General features: G+C 46.9%; 1 protein-coding gene across 2 annotated transcripts in view; it reads right to left on the bottom strand.

Annotated features, from left to right (window-relative positions):
* The window catches only part of LOC106572283 (methyl-CpG-binding domain protein 2), a 106,592-nt gene that overhangs the window by 71,885 nt on the left and 15,996 nt on the right, over nt 1-18,711 (bottom strand). For both annotated transcript variants that reach the window (XM_045694079.2, XM_045694080.2), the window contains exon 2: nt 3,563-3,722. In XM_045694079.2, the coding sequence (XP_045550035.1) occupies nt 3,563-3,722 (160 nt within the window). The remainder of the gene's footprint in view (nt 1-3,562; nt 3,723-18,711) is intronic.

Here is an 18,711-nt window from a genome sequence, read left to right as displayed (position 1 = left end):
CTAAACCACAGCCCAGCTAGTAGACACCACACTAAACCACAGTACAGCTAGTAGACACCACACTAAACCACAGTACAGCTAGTAGACACCACACTAAACCACAGCCCAGCTAGTAGACACCACACTAAACCACAGTACAGCTAGTAGACACCACACTAAACCACAGTACAGCTAGTAGACACCACACTAAACCACAGCCCAGCTAGTAGACACCACACTAAACCACAGTACAGCTAGTAGACACCACACTAAACCACAGCCCAGCTAGTAGACACCACACTAAACCACAGTACAGCTAGTAGACACCACACTAAACCACAGCCCAGCTAGTAGACACCACACTAAACCACAGTACAGCTAGTAGACACCACACTAAACCACAGTACAGCTAGTAGACACCACACTAAACCACAGTACAGCTAGTAGACACCACACTAAACCACAGTACAGCTAGTAGACACCACACTAAACCACAGCCCAGCTAGTAGACACCACACTAAACCACAGCCCAGCTAGTAGACACCACACTAAACCACAGCCCAGCTAGTAGACACCACACTAAACCACAGTACAGCTAGTAGACACCACACTAAACCACAGTACAGCTAGTAGACACCACACTAAACCACAGTACAGCCAGCTAGTAGACACCACACTAAACCACAGTACAGCTAGTAGACACCACACTAAACCACAGTACAGCTAGTAGACACCACACTAAACCACAGCCCAGCTAGTAGACACCACACTAAACCACAGTACAGCTAGTAGACACCACACTAAACCACAGTACAGCCAGTAGACACCACACTAAACCACAGGACAGCCAGCTAGTAGACACCACACTAAACCACAGTACAGCTAGTAGACACCACACTAAACCACAGCCCAGCTAGTAGACACCACACTAAACCACAGCACAGCTAGTAGACACCACACTAAACCACAGTACAGCTAGTAGACACCACACTAAACCACAGCACAGCTAGTAGACACCACACTAAACCACAGTACAGCTAGTAGACACCACACTAAACCACAGTACAGCTAGTAGACACCACACTAAACCACAGTACAGCTAGTAGACACCACACTAAACCACAGTACAGCTAGTAGACACCACACTAAACCACAGTACAGCTAGTAGACACCACACTAAACCACAGCCCAGCTAGTAGACACCACACTAAACCACAGCCCAGCTAGTAGACACCACACTAAACCACAGTACAGCTAGTAGACACCACACTAAACCACAGTACAGCTAGTAGACACCACACTAAACCACAGCCCAGCTAGTAGACACCACACTAAACCACAGCCCAGCTAGTAGACACCACACTAAACCACAGTACAGCTAGTAGACACCACACTAAACCACAGCCCAGCTAGTAGACACCACACTAAACCACAGCCCAGCTAGTAGACACCACACTAAACCACAGTACAGCTAGTAGACACCACACTAAACCACAGTACAGCTAGTAGACACCACACTAAACCACAGCCCAGCTAGTAGACACCACACTAAACCACAGTACAGCTAGTAGACACCACACTAAACCACAGCCCAGCTAGTAGACACCACACTAAACCACAGTACAGCTAGTAGACACCACACTAAACCACAGTACAGCTAGTAGACACCACACTAAACCACAGTACAGCCAGTAGACACCACACTAAACCACAGGACAGCCAGCTAGTAGACACCACACTAAACCACAGTACAGCTAGTAGACACCACACTAAACCACAGCCCAGCTAGTAGACACCACACTAAACCACAGCACAGCTAGTAGACACCACACTAAACCACAGTACAGCTAGTAGACACCACACTAAACCACAGTACAGCTAGTAGACACCACACTAAACCACAGTACAGCTAGTAGACACCACACTAAACCACAGTACAGCTAGTAGACACCACACTAAACCACAGTACAGCTAGTAGACACCACACTAAACCACAGCCCAGCTAGTAGACACCACACTAAACCACAGCCCAGCTAGTAGACACCACACTAAACCACAGTACAGCTAGTAGACACCACACTAAACCACATCCCAGCTAGTAGACACCACACTAAACCACAGTACAGCTAGTAGACACCACACTAAACCACAGTACAGCTAGTAGACACCACACTAAACCACAGTACAGCTAGTAGACACCACACTAAACCACAGTACAGCTAGTAGACACCACACTAAACCACAGTACAGCTAGTAGACACCACACTAAACCACAGTACAGCTAGTAGACACCACACTAAACCACAGTACAGCTAGTAGACACCACACTAAACCACAGTACAGCTAGTAGACACCACACTAAACCACAGCACAGCTAGTAGACACCACACTAAACCACAGTACAGCTAGTAGACACCACACTAAACCACAGCCCAGCTAGTAGACACCACACTAAACCACAGCACAGCTAGTAGACACCACACTAAACCACAGTACAGCTAGTAGACACCACACTAAACCACAGTACAGCTAGTAGACACCACACTAAACCACAGTACAGCTAGTAGACACCACACTAAACCACAGTACAGCCAGCTAGTAGACACCACACTAAACCACAGTACAGCTAGTAGACACCACACTAAACCACAGTACAGCTAGTAGACACCACACTAAACCACAGTACAGCCAGCTAGTAGACACCACACTAAACCACAGTACAGCTAGTAGACACCACACTAAACCACAGTACAGCTAGTAGACACCACACTAAACCACAGTACAGCCAGCTAGTAGACACCACACTAAACCACAGTACAGCTAGTAGACACCACACTAAACCACAGTACAGCTAGTAGACACCACACTAAACCACAGCCCAGCTAGTAGACACCACACTAAACCACAGCACAGCTAGTAGACACCACACTAAACCACAGCCCAGCTAGTAGACACCACACTAAACCACAGTACAGCTAGTAGACACCACACTAAACCACAGTACAGCTAGTAGACACCACACTAAACCACAGTACAGCTAGTAGACACCACACTAAACCACAGTACAGCTAGTAGACACCACACTAAACCACAGTACAGCTAGTAGACACCACACTAAACCACAGTACAGCTAGTAGACAGGGCAGGTAAGAGGAGAGGACAGTCAGCTACTGTGCTACATGGAGTGGAAAAACCCACAGGCAATCATATCCCATTTCTCCTGAAGGGTACACTCATTGACCACTTCCCACAAATCTAAAAGCATTGGATTGGCAGAGGCATGGGCTAGAGAGGGCGTTCCCACTATATTACTTTTACCAGTCACTTCCTGTCCAAGGGAAATGAACAAGTGCACACTTTGGGAGAAAGGAGATAATTGAGAAGGAATGAGTGAGTGAAGAAAAAGATTGAATTACACAGACTAGACATGAAAACCACTGCTAGCAAAGGGCTGAGTGGTCTCAATAGGACTCCCAACTCAAATGTTCACTAAATGTTTCAAATAAAAAAATAGGAGGCCATTGGGAGAACGTAGAGAACGGCATTTGAAGGACCCTGACGTGTAGCCTAAGCTAACCTGTACCTTGTTGATGGTGAGATTCTCATTCCGTAGCCTCTGTTTGTTCTTCTGCATCTTGCCGGGCATCATCTTGCCCGTTCGGAAGTCGAAACATCCCAGGTCCACCGCGTTGCCGAGGTAACGGGACAGCTGGGGTTTGCTCCGGAATTTCTTCCCTTTGGGACTGAGGGTGGAGAGGAAAGACAAACAACAACAACAGGTCTGATAGGTGTCCTGTACCTAGTGTTGAGGTCCAAAAGCGTCAGTCGTTCAAGAGAGGAACGTTTTACAGAGACCAGGGAAATGTAGCTCATGTATTTCACAATGTGTACTATCTTATTATGTCATGGTAGTGGGGCTGTATTAATAGCAGCGCTGCCAGTCTCATTATGTCATGGTAGTGGGGCTGTATTAATAGCAGCGCTGCCAGTCTCATTATGTCACGGTAGTGGGGCTGTATTAATAGCAGAGCTGCCAGTCTCATTATGTTATGGTAGTGGGGCTGTATTAATAGCAGAGCTGCCAGTCTCATTATGTCATGGTAGTGGGGCTGTATTAATAGCAGAGCTGCCAGTCTCATTATGTCACGGTAGTGGGGCTGTATTAATAGCAGCGCTGCCAGTCTCATTATGTTATGGTAGTGGGGCTGTATTAATAGCAGCGCTGCCAGTCTCATTATGTCATGGTAGTGGGGCTGTATTAATAGCAGAGCTGCCAGTCTCATTATGTCATGGTAGTGGGGCTGTATTAATAGCAGAGCTGTCAGTCTCATTATGTCATGGTAGTGGGGCTGTATTAATAGCAGAGCTGCCAGTCTCATTATGTCATGGTAGTGGGGCTGTATTAATAGCAGAGCTGCCAGTCTCATTATGTCATGGTAGTGGGGCTGTATTAATAGCAGAGCTGCCAGTCTCATTATGTCACGGTAGTGGGGCTGTATTAATAGCAGAGCTGCCAGTCTCATTAAGTCATGGTAGCGGGGTTGTCAACATAAGAAACATCTGCCAGTTGCCACATGTACTTGAGGCTAAATTAAATTCTTCCAAGAAACACTTTACTTGTTCTCAGGTTGGAGGAAACGTTTAAAAGGCGGCAGGGAGGATCAATGGCATCACAACCCAGAAACATAACTCTGGCCAAACCCATCGAGCAGACAGTTCCTCCAATCTCCTGGGTGGTGTGTTCATTAGGGCATACCATAGCAAAACAGAAAACAAGCCTTTCTTATTGAACCAGTTCAGATAGTGTGCCTTCTCGTTCCATTCCATTTCTGAGTATTTTGTGCCTACTGAACATGACCGACCCTGTTCTTGTCACCACCACAGACGCCTTCAGGCCGGAGAAAAATATCTCCGTGCACGTTAGACAGCAAGCATCCATGGCACTGAGTGGTTGAGATTAGATTTGCTTCCTGATTTCCTGCTTGTGGTCAACAGGGTGTATAGAGGAGCAAGAACTGTTGTTATAGAAACACATCAGCTGCATTACAGCATGGAGGAACTCAGGGGCAAGCTTCCTCCTCACACCAGACCAGGCTGGACCAGGGGCAAGCTTCCCCCTCACACCAGACCAGGCTGGACCAGGGGCAAGCTTCCTCCTCACACCAGACCAGGCTGGACCAGGGGCTAGCTTCCTCCTCACACCAGACCAGGCTGGACCAGGGGCAAGCTTCCCCCTCACACCAGACCAGGCTGGACCAGGGGCAAGCTTCCCCCTCACACCAGACCAGGCTGGACCAGGGGCAAGCTTCCTCCTCACACCAGACCAGGCTGGACCAGGGGCTAGCTTCCTCCTCACACCAGACCAGGCTGGACCAGGGGCAAGCTTCCCCCTCACACCAGACCAGGCTGGACCAGGGGCAAGCTTCCTCCTCACACCAGACCAGGCTGGACCAGGGGCAAGCTTCCACCTCACACCAGACCAGGCTGGACCAGGGGCTAGCTTCCTCCTCACACCAGACCAGAAAATAACATGGCTCTATACAGAGAGTAGAAAATAACATGGCTGTATACAGAGAGTACCAGTACTGAGTCTATGTGCAGGGTTACCAGGTAATTGAGGTATCTATGTACTGTACATATAGGTAGGGGTAAAGTGACTAGACAACAGGATAGATAATAGACAGTAACAGCAGTATACTGTAGGTAGGTGTAAAGGATGGATAATAGACAGTAACAGCAGTATACTGTAGGTAGGGGTAAAGGATAGATAATAGACAGTAACAGCAGTATACTGTAGGTAGGGGTAAAGGATAGATAATAGACAGTAGCAGCAGTATACTGTAGGTAGGGGTAAAGGATAGATAATAGACAGTAACAGCAGTATACTGTAGGTAGGGGTAAAGGATAGATAATAGACAGTAACAGCAGTATACTGTAGGTAGGGGTAAAGGATAGATAATAGACAGTAGCAGCAGTATACTGTAGGTAGGGGTAAAAGATAGATAATAGACCGTAACAGCAGTATACTGTAGGTAGGGGTAAAGGATGGATAATAGACAGTAACAGCAGTATACTGTAGGTAGGGGTAAAGGATAGATAATAGACAGTAACAGCAGTATACTGTAGGTAGGGGTAAAGGATAGATAATAGACAGTAACAGCAGTATACTGTAGGTAGGGGTAAAGGATAGATAATAGACAGTAACAGCAGTATACTGTAGGTAGGGGTAAAGGATAGATAATAGACAGTAACAGCAGTATACTGTAGGTAGGGGTCCAGCGTGTGTGCACATAGAGTCAGTGCAAGAAAGTTAGTTAAAAAAAAAGGGTGAATGCAGGTAGTCTGGGTAGTCATTTGATTAGCTATGTCTCATGGCTTGGGGGGGGGGGGGGGGTAGAAGCTGTTCAGGGTCCTGATGGTTCCAGGTGCATCGGTACCGCTTGAGGTACCAGAGAGAGTCTATAGCTTGGGTGGCTGGGCCTTCCTCTGACACCGCCTGGTATAGAGGTCCTGGATAGCAGGAAGCTTGGCCCCAGTGATGTACTGGGCCGTACGTGCTGCCCTCTGTAGCGCCTTGCGGTTTGATGCCAAGCAGGATCTGAGGGCCTGTGCCAAATATTTCCAGCCTCCTGGAGGGAGGGGGGGGGCCCTCTTCACGACTGTGTTGGTGTGTTTGGACCACGATCGATCCTTTGTGGTGTGGACATAGAGGAACTAGAAACTCTCGACCTACTCCACTTTAGCCCTGTCGCTGTAAATGGGGACCCTGTTCGGCCCTCCTTTTCCTGTAGTCCACGGTCAGTACCTTTGTCTTGCTGACGTACAGGGAGAGGTTGTTGTCTTGGCACTCTAACCTTCTTCCTACTACTCAAGTCTCTATTCCTGGCTATGTTCATATTAGAAAAGAAATTGGCCAGCGTTTCTTGAGCAAAGATGATAGTGGAGAACAAAATGGAGAGTGTCTATATTACACTACAAAATGACTGGTGAACTGAGTCTGAGTGAAATGGGGTAGTGGAGTGGTAGGGGGCCTGGACGGATGGCCAGGGTGACTGGGACTTCTGGGGTTATTTTCCTACGGATAAGCTCAGTCAGTGCTGAGCGAGAGAGAATGGATGTGATCACATCCTTAACCCGGGCAGGTTGGCCTTCCCTGTGGCTCAGTTCGTAGAGCATGGTGTTTGTAACGCCAGCATGGTGAGTGCAACGCCAGGGTTGTGGGTTCGATTCCCACGGTGGACCAGTACAAAAAAAAAAAAATGCATGTAATGAAATGTATGCACTCACTACTGTAAGTCGCTCTGGATAAGAGCGTCTGCTAAATGACTAAAATGGAAGAAAATAGCATTTTCCTCTTCAGACCAAGGACTACAATAGAGTCCTTTTAAAACAGCTGGCTCACACAGTAGACAAACACACAGATGGTCACTGTGAACCAGCAACAACAGAAAAGGCAGGAAACAAGAGCCTCTGACTAGAATATCGGCTGACATTTTCTATTTTGTATTCTGACGATTCTACAGAGGGCTGCTTTCAACCGTTCGTCATCTAAGGTGTGTCCAAAGCATAAAACCGGGACGTTGTGTGACTCAGACCCTTAACTTAACCGAAAAGACCGTTGAAAACAATCCGAGAGGTTCTCTGACCACCACTGCCGCCTCCGTTTAGCTCGGTCTCCATCTTGGCCTAACTCATCTCATATGCAGACGGGCGAGCGCCTAGCTCTGTGACTCATCGCTATGCACATCGATCTGTGACCGGCGACCGGAAGGAACACAGATGAGTGTGTGACCTTGAAGAGTCTCAGGAGCGAGTGGGCAGGTGACTAGGAGCTAGGCCGTTACATGACTCAGCGACGAGTCAAAGCCGAACCAGAGAAAAACAGAACCCAGCTCACTGACTGACTGGCTCTACCACCACACGGATCACTGGTGAGAGGGATTGGAATTCCACAGTGGTTAGCTGTTCTTCATGCAGAGAGAACTACAGAAACTAACAGTGAAGTCATGCTGAATCATACAAAGAAGGCAAGATATCAAACTCTTGTCAACTTTCTAGACTGGCCTGTGAAATGTCAGCTATCGTTCTAAACATTGTAGGCTATATTTCCCCCATAGTTAGCTTAGCTATCATGCTAATTTGCATGTGCAGCAGTAAAAAGTTACACAGTAAAGTGGTTGTGAAAAATAAGAGGAAGAAAGGAGTAGAGAATCATAGTAGGTGGAGTGAGAGAGTAGCGGTGTCTTATAGGCTAGTCTCCGTAATTCCCCCTGGCTTCCCCCTGGCTTATATCTTGATGTAGACATCAGCTCAAGCAAAACAGAGTGGAGAGAGAGAGAGCTTTTCATGAAGTTTCCCATGTGTCCGTCTGCCTGTCTGTCTGGCGATGGCTGTGTATGTGGTTGTGAGAGCAGCGGGTGGCAGTGAAGGGCAGAGGCCACTTTCTCATGGTATGCTCCTCCCCCTCGACAGACAGACAGACAGACAGACAGACAGACAGACAGACAGACAGACAGACAGACAGACAGACAGACAGACAGACAGACAGACAGACAGACAGACAGACAGTCAGACAGACAGACAGACAGACTTGGCGTTGGGCATGAAGATACACGTAATAATGAATTATTCTCTTCCCCACGCTGTGACGCAGCAGACTCTGAACGCTGCTCTCTCAGACACGCAGATGTTGGTGACGACCCTGATAGAAACAGGTTATACCTGGAACTATTAGACAGGACTTTATAATGAATGTGAAATAAGACAGAGAGAGATCTGATTCATCACCATAATGCTACAAAATGTAGCTTTTCGTACTCCATTCATGAACACAGGCAGAAATGCTCGCTAACGCAAGTTAGAAGAACTCCACACAGCCTGGAGGCTACATTTCATTACAACTGGAATTCAGGGACATCAAACCAGATGATATTTTATAGGCCCTCGTTTGCTACAGACAGACAGACAGACAGACAGACAGACAGACAGACAGACAGACAGACAGACAGACAGACAGACAGACAGACAGACAGACAGACAGACAGACAGACAGACAGACAGACAGACAGACAGACAGTTCTACACTTGGACAGACAGGCAGGCGGGCAGGCAGACAGACAGACAGTTAGACACGCAGACAGACAGACAGACAGACAGACAGACAGACAGACAGACAGACAGACAGACAGACAGACAGACAGACAGACAGACAGACAGACAGACAGACAGACAGACAGACAGTTCTACACTTGGACAGACAGGCAGGCGGGCAGGCAGACAGACAGACAGACAGTTAGACACGCAGACAGACAGACAGACAGACAGACAGACAGACAGACAGACAGACAGACAGACAGACAGACAGACAGACAGACAGACAGACAGACAGACAGACAGACAGACAGACAGACAGACAGACAGACAGACAGACAGACAGACAGACAGAGAATGATCATTACGGTGTAAATTGGTCTATTAATTCCACTGAAGTGATCACATTTCCGACTAGCCTTCCCCTTGTCCACGGCTTCCCTTCCTACCAATCACCTGCTTCTTCCACACTCCTTGGATCTGGTTAACAGATCCCCGTTTTAATGTCAGATGCACAAATACAGTGAAATGCCTTTCTTGAAAACTCAAAAAACCCAACAACGCAATATCAAATCAATTTATATAACCCTTCTTACATCAGCTGATATCTCAAAGTGCTGTACAGAATAACAATGTATTACTAGAAAAATGAACATGAAATAAGAGTAAGAAAGTAAGCATACTATATTCAGGAAACATTTAAAAAGTGCCGATCCAATACCACGTAGATATGTATAGGAGGAAGGGGACAGGGATACTGGAGTGATGGAGGTAGAAGGAGACAGGGATACTGGAGTGATGGAGGTAGATATGTATAGGGGACAGGGATACTGGAGTGATGGAGGTAGATATGTATAGGAGGAAGGGGACAGGGATACTGGAGTGATGGAGGTAGAAGGAGACAGGGATACTGGAGTGATGGAGGTAGAAGGAGACAGGGATACTGGAGTGATGGAGGTAGATATGTATAGGGGGAAGGGGACAGGGATACTGGAGTGATGGAGGTAGATATGTATAGGGGGAAGGGGACAGGGATACTGGAGTGATGGAGGTAGATATGTATAGGGGACAGGGATACTGGAGTGATGGAGGTAGATATTATAGGGGGAAGGGGACAGGGATACTGGAGTGATGGAGGTAGATATGTATAGGGGACAGGGATACTGGAGTGATGGAGGTAGATATGTATAGGGGACAGGGATACTGGAGTGATGGAGGTAGATATGTATAGGGGACAGGGATACTGGAGTGATGGAGGTAGATATGTATAGGGGACAGGGATACTGGAGTGATGGAGGTAGATATGTATAGGGGACAGGGATACTGGAGTGATGGAGGTAGATATGTATAGGGGACAGGGATACTGGAGTGATGGAGGTAGATATGTATAGGAGGAAGGAGACAGGGATACTGGAGTGATGGAGGTAGATATGTATAGGGGACAGGGATACTGGAGTGATGGAGGTAGATATGTATAGGGGACAGGGATACTGTAGTGATGGAGGTAGATATGTATAGGGGACAGGGATACTGGAGTGATGGAGGTAGATATGTATAGGGGACAGGGATACTGGAGTGATGGAGGTAGATATGTATAGGGGACAGGGATACTGGAGTGATGGAGGTAGATATGTATAGGGGACAGGGATACTGGAGTGATGGAGATAGATATGTATAGGGGACAGGGATACTGGAGTGATGGAGGTAGATATGTATAGGGGACAGGGATACTGGAGTGATGGAGGTAGATATGTATAGGGGACAGGGATACTGGAGTGATGGAGGTAGATATGTATAGGGGGAAGGGGACAGGGATACTGGAGTGATGGAGGTAGATATGTATAGGAGGAAGGAGACAGGGATACTGGAGTGATGGAGGTAGATATGTATAGGGGGAAGGGGACAGGGATACTGGAGTGATGGAGGTAGATATGTATAGGGGGAAGGGGACAGGGATACTGGAGTGATGGAGGTAGATATGTATAGGGGACAGGGATACTGGAGTGATGGAGGTAGATATTATAGGGGGAAGGGGACAGGGATACTGGAGTGATGGAGGTAGATATGTATAGGGGACAGGGATACTGGAGTGATGGAGGTAGATATGTATAGGGGACAGGGATACTGGAGTGATGGAGGTAGATATGTATAGGGGACAGGGATACTGGAGTGATGGAGGTAGATATGTATAGGGGACAGGGATACTGGAGTGATGGAGGTAGATATGTATAGGGGACAGGGATACTGGAGTGATGGAGGTAGATATGTATAGGGGACAGGGATACTGGAGTGATGGAGGTAGATATGTATAGGAGGAAGGAGACAGGGATACTGGAGTGATGGAGGTAGATATGTATAGGGGACAGGGATACTGGAGTGATGGAGGTAGATATGTATAGGGGACAGGGATACTGTAGTGATGGAGGTAGATATGTATAGGGGACAGGGATACTGGAGTGATGGAGGTAGATATGTATAGGGGACAGGGATACTGGAGTGATGGAGGTAGATATGTATAGGGGACAGGGATACTGGAGTGATGGAGGTAGATATGTATAGGGGACAGGGATACTGGAGTGATGGAGATAGATATGTATAGGGGACAGGGATACTGGAGTGATGGAGGTAGATATGTATAGGGGACAGGGATACTGGAGTGATGGAGGTAGATATGTATAGGGGACAGGGATACTGGAGTGATGGAGGTAGATATGTATAGGGGGAAGGGGACAGGGATACTGGAGTGATGGAGGTAGATATGTATAGGAGGAAGGAGACAGGGATACTGGAGTGATGGAGGTAGATATGTATAGGGGGAAGGGGACAGGGATACCGGAGAGATGGAGGTAGATATGTGTAGGGGGAAGGGGACAGGGATACTGGAATGATGGAGGTAGATATGTATAGGGGACAGGGATACTGGAGTGATGGAGGTAGATATGTATAGGGGACAGGGATACTGGAGTGATGGAGGTAGATATGTATAGGGGACAGGGATACTGGAGTGATGGAGGTAGATATGTATAGGGGACAGGGATACTGGAGTGATGGAGGTAGATATGTATAGGGGAAGGGGACAGGGATACTGGAGTGATGGAGGTAGATATGTATAGGAGACAGGGATACTGGAGTGATGGAGGTAGATATGTATAGGGGACAGGGATACTGGAGTGATAGAGGTAGATATGTATAGGGGACAGGGATACTGGAGTGATGGAGGTAGATATGTATAGGGGACAGGGATACTGGAGTGATGGAGGTAGATATGTATAGGGGACAGGGATACTGGAGTGATGGAGGTAGATATGTATAGGGGGAAGGGGACAGGGATACTGGAGTGACGGAGGTAGATATGTATAGGGGAAGGGGACAGGGATACTGGAGTGATGGAGGTAGATATGTATAGGGGAAGGGGACAGGGATACTGGAGTGATGGAGGTAGATATGTATAGGGGGAAGGAGACAGGGATACTGGAGTGATGGAGGTAGATATGTATAGGAGACAGGGATACTGGAGTGATGGAGGTAGATATGTATAGGGGGAAGGGGACAGGGATACTGGAGTGATGGAGGTAGATATGTATAGGGGGAAGGAGACAGGGATACTGGAGTGATGGAGGTAGATATGTATAGGGGGAAGGAGACAGGGATACTGGAGTGATGGAGGTAGATATGTATAGGGGACAGGGATACTGTAGTGATGGCTATTTTGTTATCTATTTATCAGTCGTATTGCTTGGGGATAGAAGCTGTTCAGGAGCCTGTTGGTGTCAGACTTGATGCACCGGTACATCATGCCGTATGGCAGCAGAGAAAATGGTCTATGGCTATAGACCATAGAGTGACCATATGGGTGGTTGGGGTCTTTGATGACTTTCGTAGGTGCCATTTATAACACAGACATAGCCTAGTTAGAACAGACAGACAGACAGACAGACAGACAGACAGACAGACAGACAGACAGACAGACAGACAGACAGACAGACAGACAGACAGACAGACAGACAGACAGACAGACAGACAGACATAGCCTAGCTAGAACAGACAGACAGACAGACAGACAGACAGACAGACAGACAGACAGACATAGCCTAGCTAGAACAGACAGACAGACAGACAGACAGACAGACAGACAGACAGACAGACAGACAGACAGACAGACAGACAGACAGACAGACAGACAGACATAGCCTAGCTAGAACAGACAGACAGACAGACAGACAGACAGACAGACAGACAGACAGACAGACAGACAGACAGACAGACAGACAGACATAGCCTAGCTAGAACAGACAGACAGACAGACAGACAGACAGACAGACAGACAGACAGACAGACAGACAGACAGACAGACAGACAGACAGACAGACAGACAGACAGACAGACAGACAGACAGACAGACAGACAGACAGACAGACAGACAGACAGACAGACAGACAGACAGACAGACAGACAGACAGACCGACAGACAGACAGACAGACATAGCCTAGCTAGAACAGACAGACAGACAGACAGACAGACAGACAGACAGACAGACAGACAGAGCCTAGCTAGAACAGACAGACAGACAGACAGACAGACAGACAGACAGACAGACAGACAGACAGACAGACAGACAGACAGACAGACAGACAGACATAGCCTAGCTAGAACAGACAGACAGACAGACAGACAGACAGACAGACAGACAGACAGACAGACAGACAGACAGACAGACAGACAGACATAGCCTAGCTAGAACAGACAGACAGACAGACAGACAGACAGACAGACAGACAGACAGACAGACAGACAGACAGACAGACAGACAGACAGACAGACAGACAGACAGACAGACAGACAGGACATAGCCTAGCTAGAACAACAGACAGTGACATGTAGGTCAGTAGCTTAGCGCTGAGGAGAGCGTGTGGGTGCACTGTGGCTCTAAGCTGCATACAGTACAGCCTGTACAGCACGCTGAGGTGAGTGAACAACACTGAACCCAGCCAGCGCTCGCTAAGGCAGTTAACCCTTCACTTCAGGTCACCACACCACACAGCTGCTTTTCACAATGGCACACAGAGCTGTTTCTTCTACGTGGCCGTGGTGACGCTCTCTGCTGCTTCCCCCTCCGCTCTTCCGCTCTTCCGCTTGAGCTGGCTGGCTGGCTGGCTGACTGGCTGGTTGGCTGGCTGGCTGACTGGCTGGCTGGCTGGCTGGCTGGTTGGCTGGCTGGCTGGCTGGCTGACTGGCTGGCTGGCTGGCTGGCTGGCTGGCTGGCTGACTGGCTGGCTGGCTGGCTGGCTGGCTGACTGGCTGGCTGGCTGGCTGACTGACTGAGGAATGGACTTGTTGTCTGCCTTCTGTGGACAGATTTAGTCCTCTAGATAGGTGTTTAATAATTGTAATACATTGGCCTGAGGGTTGGCCAATATTCCGATGACTAACAGGCGTGACAAGACGTTGGTTTAGCCTATTTGACCTTGACTGGCGCCGCGCAGTAAAGAGTACACCAGTAAATAGCCTATTCCTATTTGCTATAGCCTATTTCAATATATATATATATATATATATATATACAGAACACAAGAGAGGAATGTAGGCTAGACAGAGCAGAGAATTCCACCAAAGCAGCGCAAAATGTCTAGTTAAAGTGAGAGCAGGAGATAGAAAATATTATTTTCTATCAGATGCATGGGCCTTACAGCCTAAACCTATTCAATTTAAAATATATATATATATATTTATAAACAGACACTCCTTAACTATCTTGTGTCCAGCTGAATTCCCTTCTCTCTCTCTCTCCAGTCCATCGGTTTGAACATGACTTTAGAATAGGCTTTATTATGCACGTACGGCTTTCTCCCCATCAAGTTCCAAGTTGAGTTCCATCTCAAAAAGAAGTTTAAAGATTTTTTTTTTTTTTTTTTAAACACACAAGTTAGCCAGGGGACTAACGAGAGAAACAACAATATCAATAGCCTATAGAGAAATCTAAATGACAAGTTTAATCAATTAAAACTTATTAAGAAAGATATGATCCACGACTTTTCCACGCGAGGTTGAAAACCAAACGGCCAATAACCCATCATCCTACCAGGCCCATCATCAAAGCTTTTTAAGACCAGATTCAAAGTTATCAACAGTAGCTTATTCCTCAAATAAGACCTGAGGTGACCTAAACGTTGTAACGACGTAATACAAACTCGTTGGGTCTCATGGATCTCAGAAATGTTGTGACCATATTGGTTCAGTCCACAGACGTCTGGTTCATTCAGCACTGGGTACGAAACAACATGGAGAAGACGTGAAGATGGGAGCAGAACAATAAAACACACTGAGAGAGAGAGAGAGAGAGAGGGAGGTGACGGACCGTGAGCCACAGGTAGCCTTCACCTAGACCCAGACATCCCTGAGAGGCTACCCAAACTGACCCAGCTATGATATTCTGAGGACGAGCGTTAGCATGTCATCTAAGATCAGTTTAAAAGGGAACAAGAGGGACGAGCGACAGGATGTCATCTAAGATCAGTTTAAAAGGGAACAAGAGGGACGAGCGACAGGATGTCATCTAAGATCAGTTTAAAAGGGAACAAGAGGGACGAGCGACAGCATGTCATCTAAGATCAGTTTAAAAGGGAACAAGAGGGACGAGCGACAGCATGTCATCTAAGATCAGTTTAAAAGGGAACAAGAGGGACGAGCGACAGCATGTCATCTAAGATCAGTTTAAAAGGGAACAAGAGGGACGAGCGACAGGATGTCATCTAAGATCAGTTTAAAAGGGAACAAGAGGGACGAGCGACAGCATGTCATCTAAGATCAGTTTAAAAGGGAACAAGAGGGACGAGCGACAGCATGTCATCTAAGATCAGTTTAAAAGGGAACAAGAGGGACGAGCGACAGCATGTCATCTAAGATCAGTTTAAAAGGGAACAAGAGGGACGAGCGACAGGATGTCATCTAAGATCAGTTTAAAAGGGAACAAGAGGGACGAGCGACAGCATGTCATCTAAGATCAGTTTAAAAGGGAACAAGAGGGACGAGCGACAGCATGTCATCTAAGATCAGTTTAAAAGGGAACAAGAGGGACGAGCGACAGCATGTCATCTAAGATCAGTTTAAAAGGGAACAAGAGGGACGAGCGACAGCATGTCATCTAAGATCAGTTTAAAAGGGAACAAGAGGGACGAGCGACAGCATGTCATCTAAGATCAGTTTAAAAGTGAACAAGAGTGCTTTGATCCCAGGTGTGAAAAGAGGCCATGCAGCATATGGCTGGGGAGCGAGAACAGTTGCTGCCTAACATTATTTACAGAGGTTAACCTAGCCTACTGCCAGTGAGGCAGCGAGGGGGACGACACATGCATTAACACGAGCACCAACCGACAACGTGGGGTCGTTTTACAACCCCCCCCCCCCCCCACCCCCGACACACAGCCACAACCACAGACAGAACCTTTAAACCAACCCAACGACACCACTCCCCCAATGTTTCGCGCACCAACGATATGCAGAGAACAAGGGGAACCCGGGTCAACAATCTATTCTACATATTCTGACATGGGGGACAAGGTTCTTATTAGAACATAGACAAAACACACTCTCCAGGATACACTTCCATACTCTACTCCCAGGGGGCAGCAGAAACCTTGTCCAGGTGCTGCCAATTAGGGTGACGGTCAGTCAGTGTCCCAGCTCTGGCAGAGAGCTGTGAGGCTGCTGGTTGGTTTGGTGGTCATGAGGACTTTAGTTTGGTTTTCAATCTTCATTCTTCATGTCTGTGTGGCTTCCTTTTTTTGTACATATTTATGTTTCCTCACCATCTGAACACATCACAACCCGCTTGTACTGGCCAACCAGGAGGTCAAGACAGAGCTGGCCCTGAACTCAGTAAGTTGCTGTCTCTTGGGTACATCCCACACGGTCTTCAGATTTCTTACATAAATGCATACATTCATTTAGGTTACAGACCATGTAGCTAAGACTAGGACCCCTAGACATAATGAGTCAGGTTACAGACCATGTAGCTAGGACCCCTAGACATAATGAGTCAGGTTACAGACCATGTAACTAGGACTAGGACCCCTAGACATAATGAGTCAGGTTACAGACCATGTAGCTAGGACCCCTAGACATAATGAGTCAGGTTACAGACCATGTAGCTAAGACTAGGACCCCTAGACATAATGAGTCAGGTTACAGACCATGTAGCTAAGCCTAGGACCCCTAGACATAATGAGTCAGGTTACAGACCATGTAACTAGGACTAGGACCCCTAGACATAATGAGTCAGGTTATAGACCATGTAGCTAGGACTAGGACCCCTAGACATAATGAGTCAGGTTATAGACCATGTAGCTAGGACCCCTAGACATAATGAGTCAGGTTATAGACCATGTAGCTAGGACCCCTAGACATAATGAGTCAGGTTACAGACCATGTAGCTAAGCCTAGGACCCCTAGACATAATGAGTCAGGTTACAGACCATGTAGCTAGGAAATGTGAAATGTGCAGAGAAAAGAGCTAACACTGGGATCAATAGCATCTGCTTAGTTTGCATACCAACCAATATGTGCTGAGCTGCTGTGTGGCATTGAATAAAATCAGCCCTTCCTCAGTGTACGTCCGTGGTCCCTGTTTTTGGCTGCTCTCTCACCACAAGAACGGTCAAAACTCAGAACAGGCCCGGGGCCTGGTTTTCCCGATCGAGCGATAGAACTTCGGCTCACGAGTGTTTTACAACAGCCGAAGACGTAACAACGCAGAGAGAACAGTCGCTAATGTGTGTGTCGTTGGAGCTTGTGAAAGTCCGTGCAGCTCTTGGATCAGGATTCATCCAATCAAATCTTAGCTTCACAATACTGACAAATCAGCTCCTAGAGAGATATTACCACCTACAGACGTTTTCTAATAGCCAATACAAAATGCACTTTAAATCACAGATTTGGCATATCCTTGCGCATGTTAGGCTACAAACACATCATTAAATATTATTTGTGTAGAGCTAAATATAACTCAATATGATTGAAATAGGCCTGTCACCAGCTGTGTATATTTGAATGCAGTCATCTAGGTTTTCATTTGAAACATATTTTTATACATTCGTTGTTTGTATCAATTGAAAAGACATTGGCTTTTTTGGGGGGGGATTTGTAGTCAACTTTGTTCTGAAAATTATCGGCGGTAACCGGTCTCAGAGACGGATAAACCATGCGATTCTAAGTTTAGTGGAGATCTGTGTATAAAGTGAAGCGGGAGGGGGAAAAAATATATAACATCTAAGGATGCACTTTGCTGTTCTACGACTGATCTGAGGCAGGGTCGTTAGATTAGGGTCGTTAGATTAGGGTCGTTAGATTATTAGCGTTTCCAAGTGTAGCGTTAATAACGATGGGTTTGGGGAAACCGCTCTGAGATTTAACGATGCTCCTACGAAGGTTCTAACGATGAACTTAGCCTTCAGATGTTTCTGTGAAACCGAGCCCAGTACAACCGGGTCATTCCATTTGATTTGAATAACTTTTTTGACCACACCCCTTTATGATTTGAATGAAACTTTTTATGCATTGTTGATGTGGTCAGATAGTACAATTTTAGGACCTGAATGCCAATTTTTTTTTAATTACAAAATATTTAAGATTTATTTAAATAGGCA

This window comes from Salmo salar, chromosome 01 (assembly GCF_965601325.2).
Source record: "Salmo salar chromosome 01, fSalSal1, whole genome shotgun sequence".
NCBI classification, from domain to species: Eukaryota; Metazoa; Chordata; class Actinopteri; order Salmoniformes; family Salmonidae; genus Salmo; species Salmo salar.
This window is presented reverse-complemented; position numbering and strand designations above follow the sequence as displayed.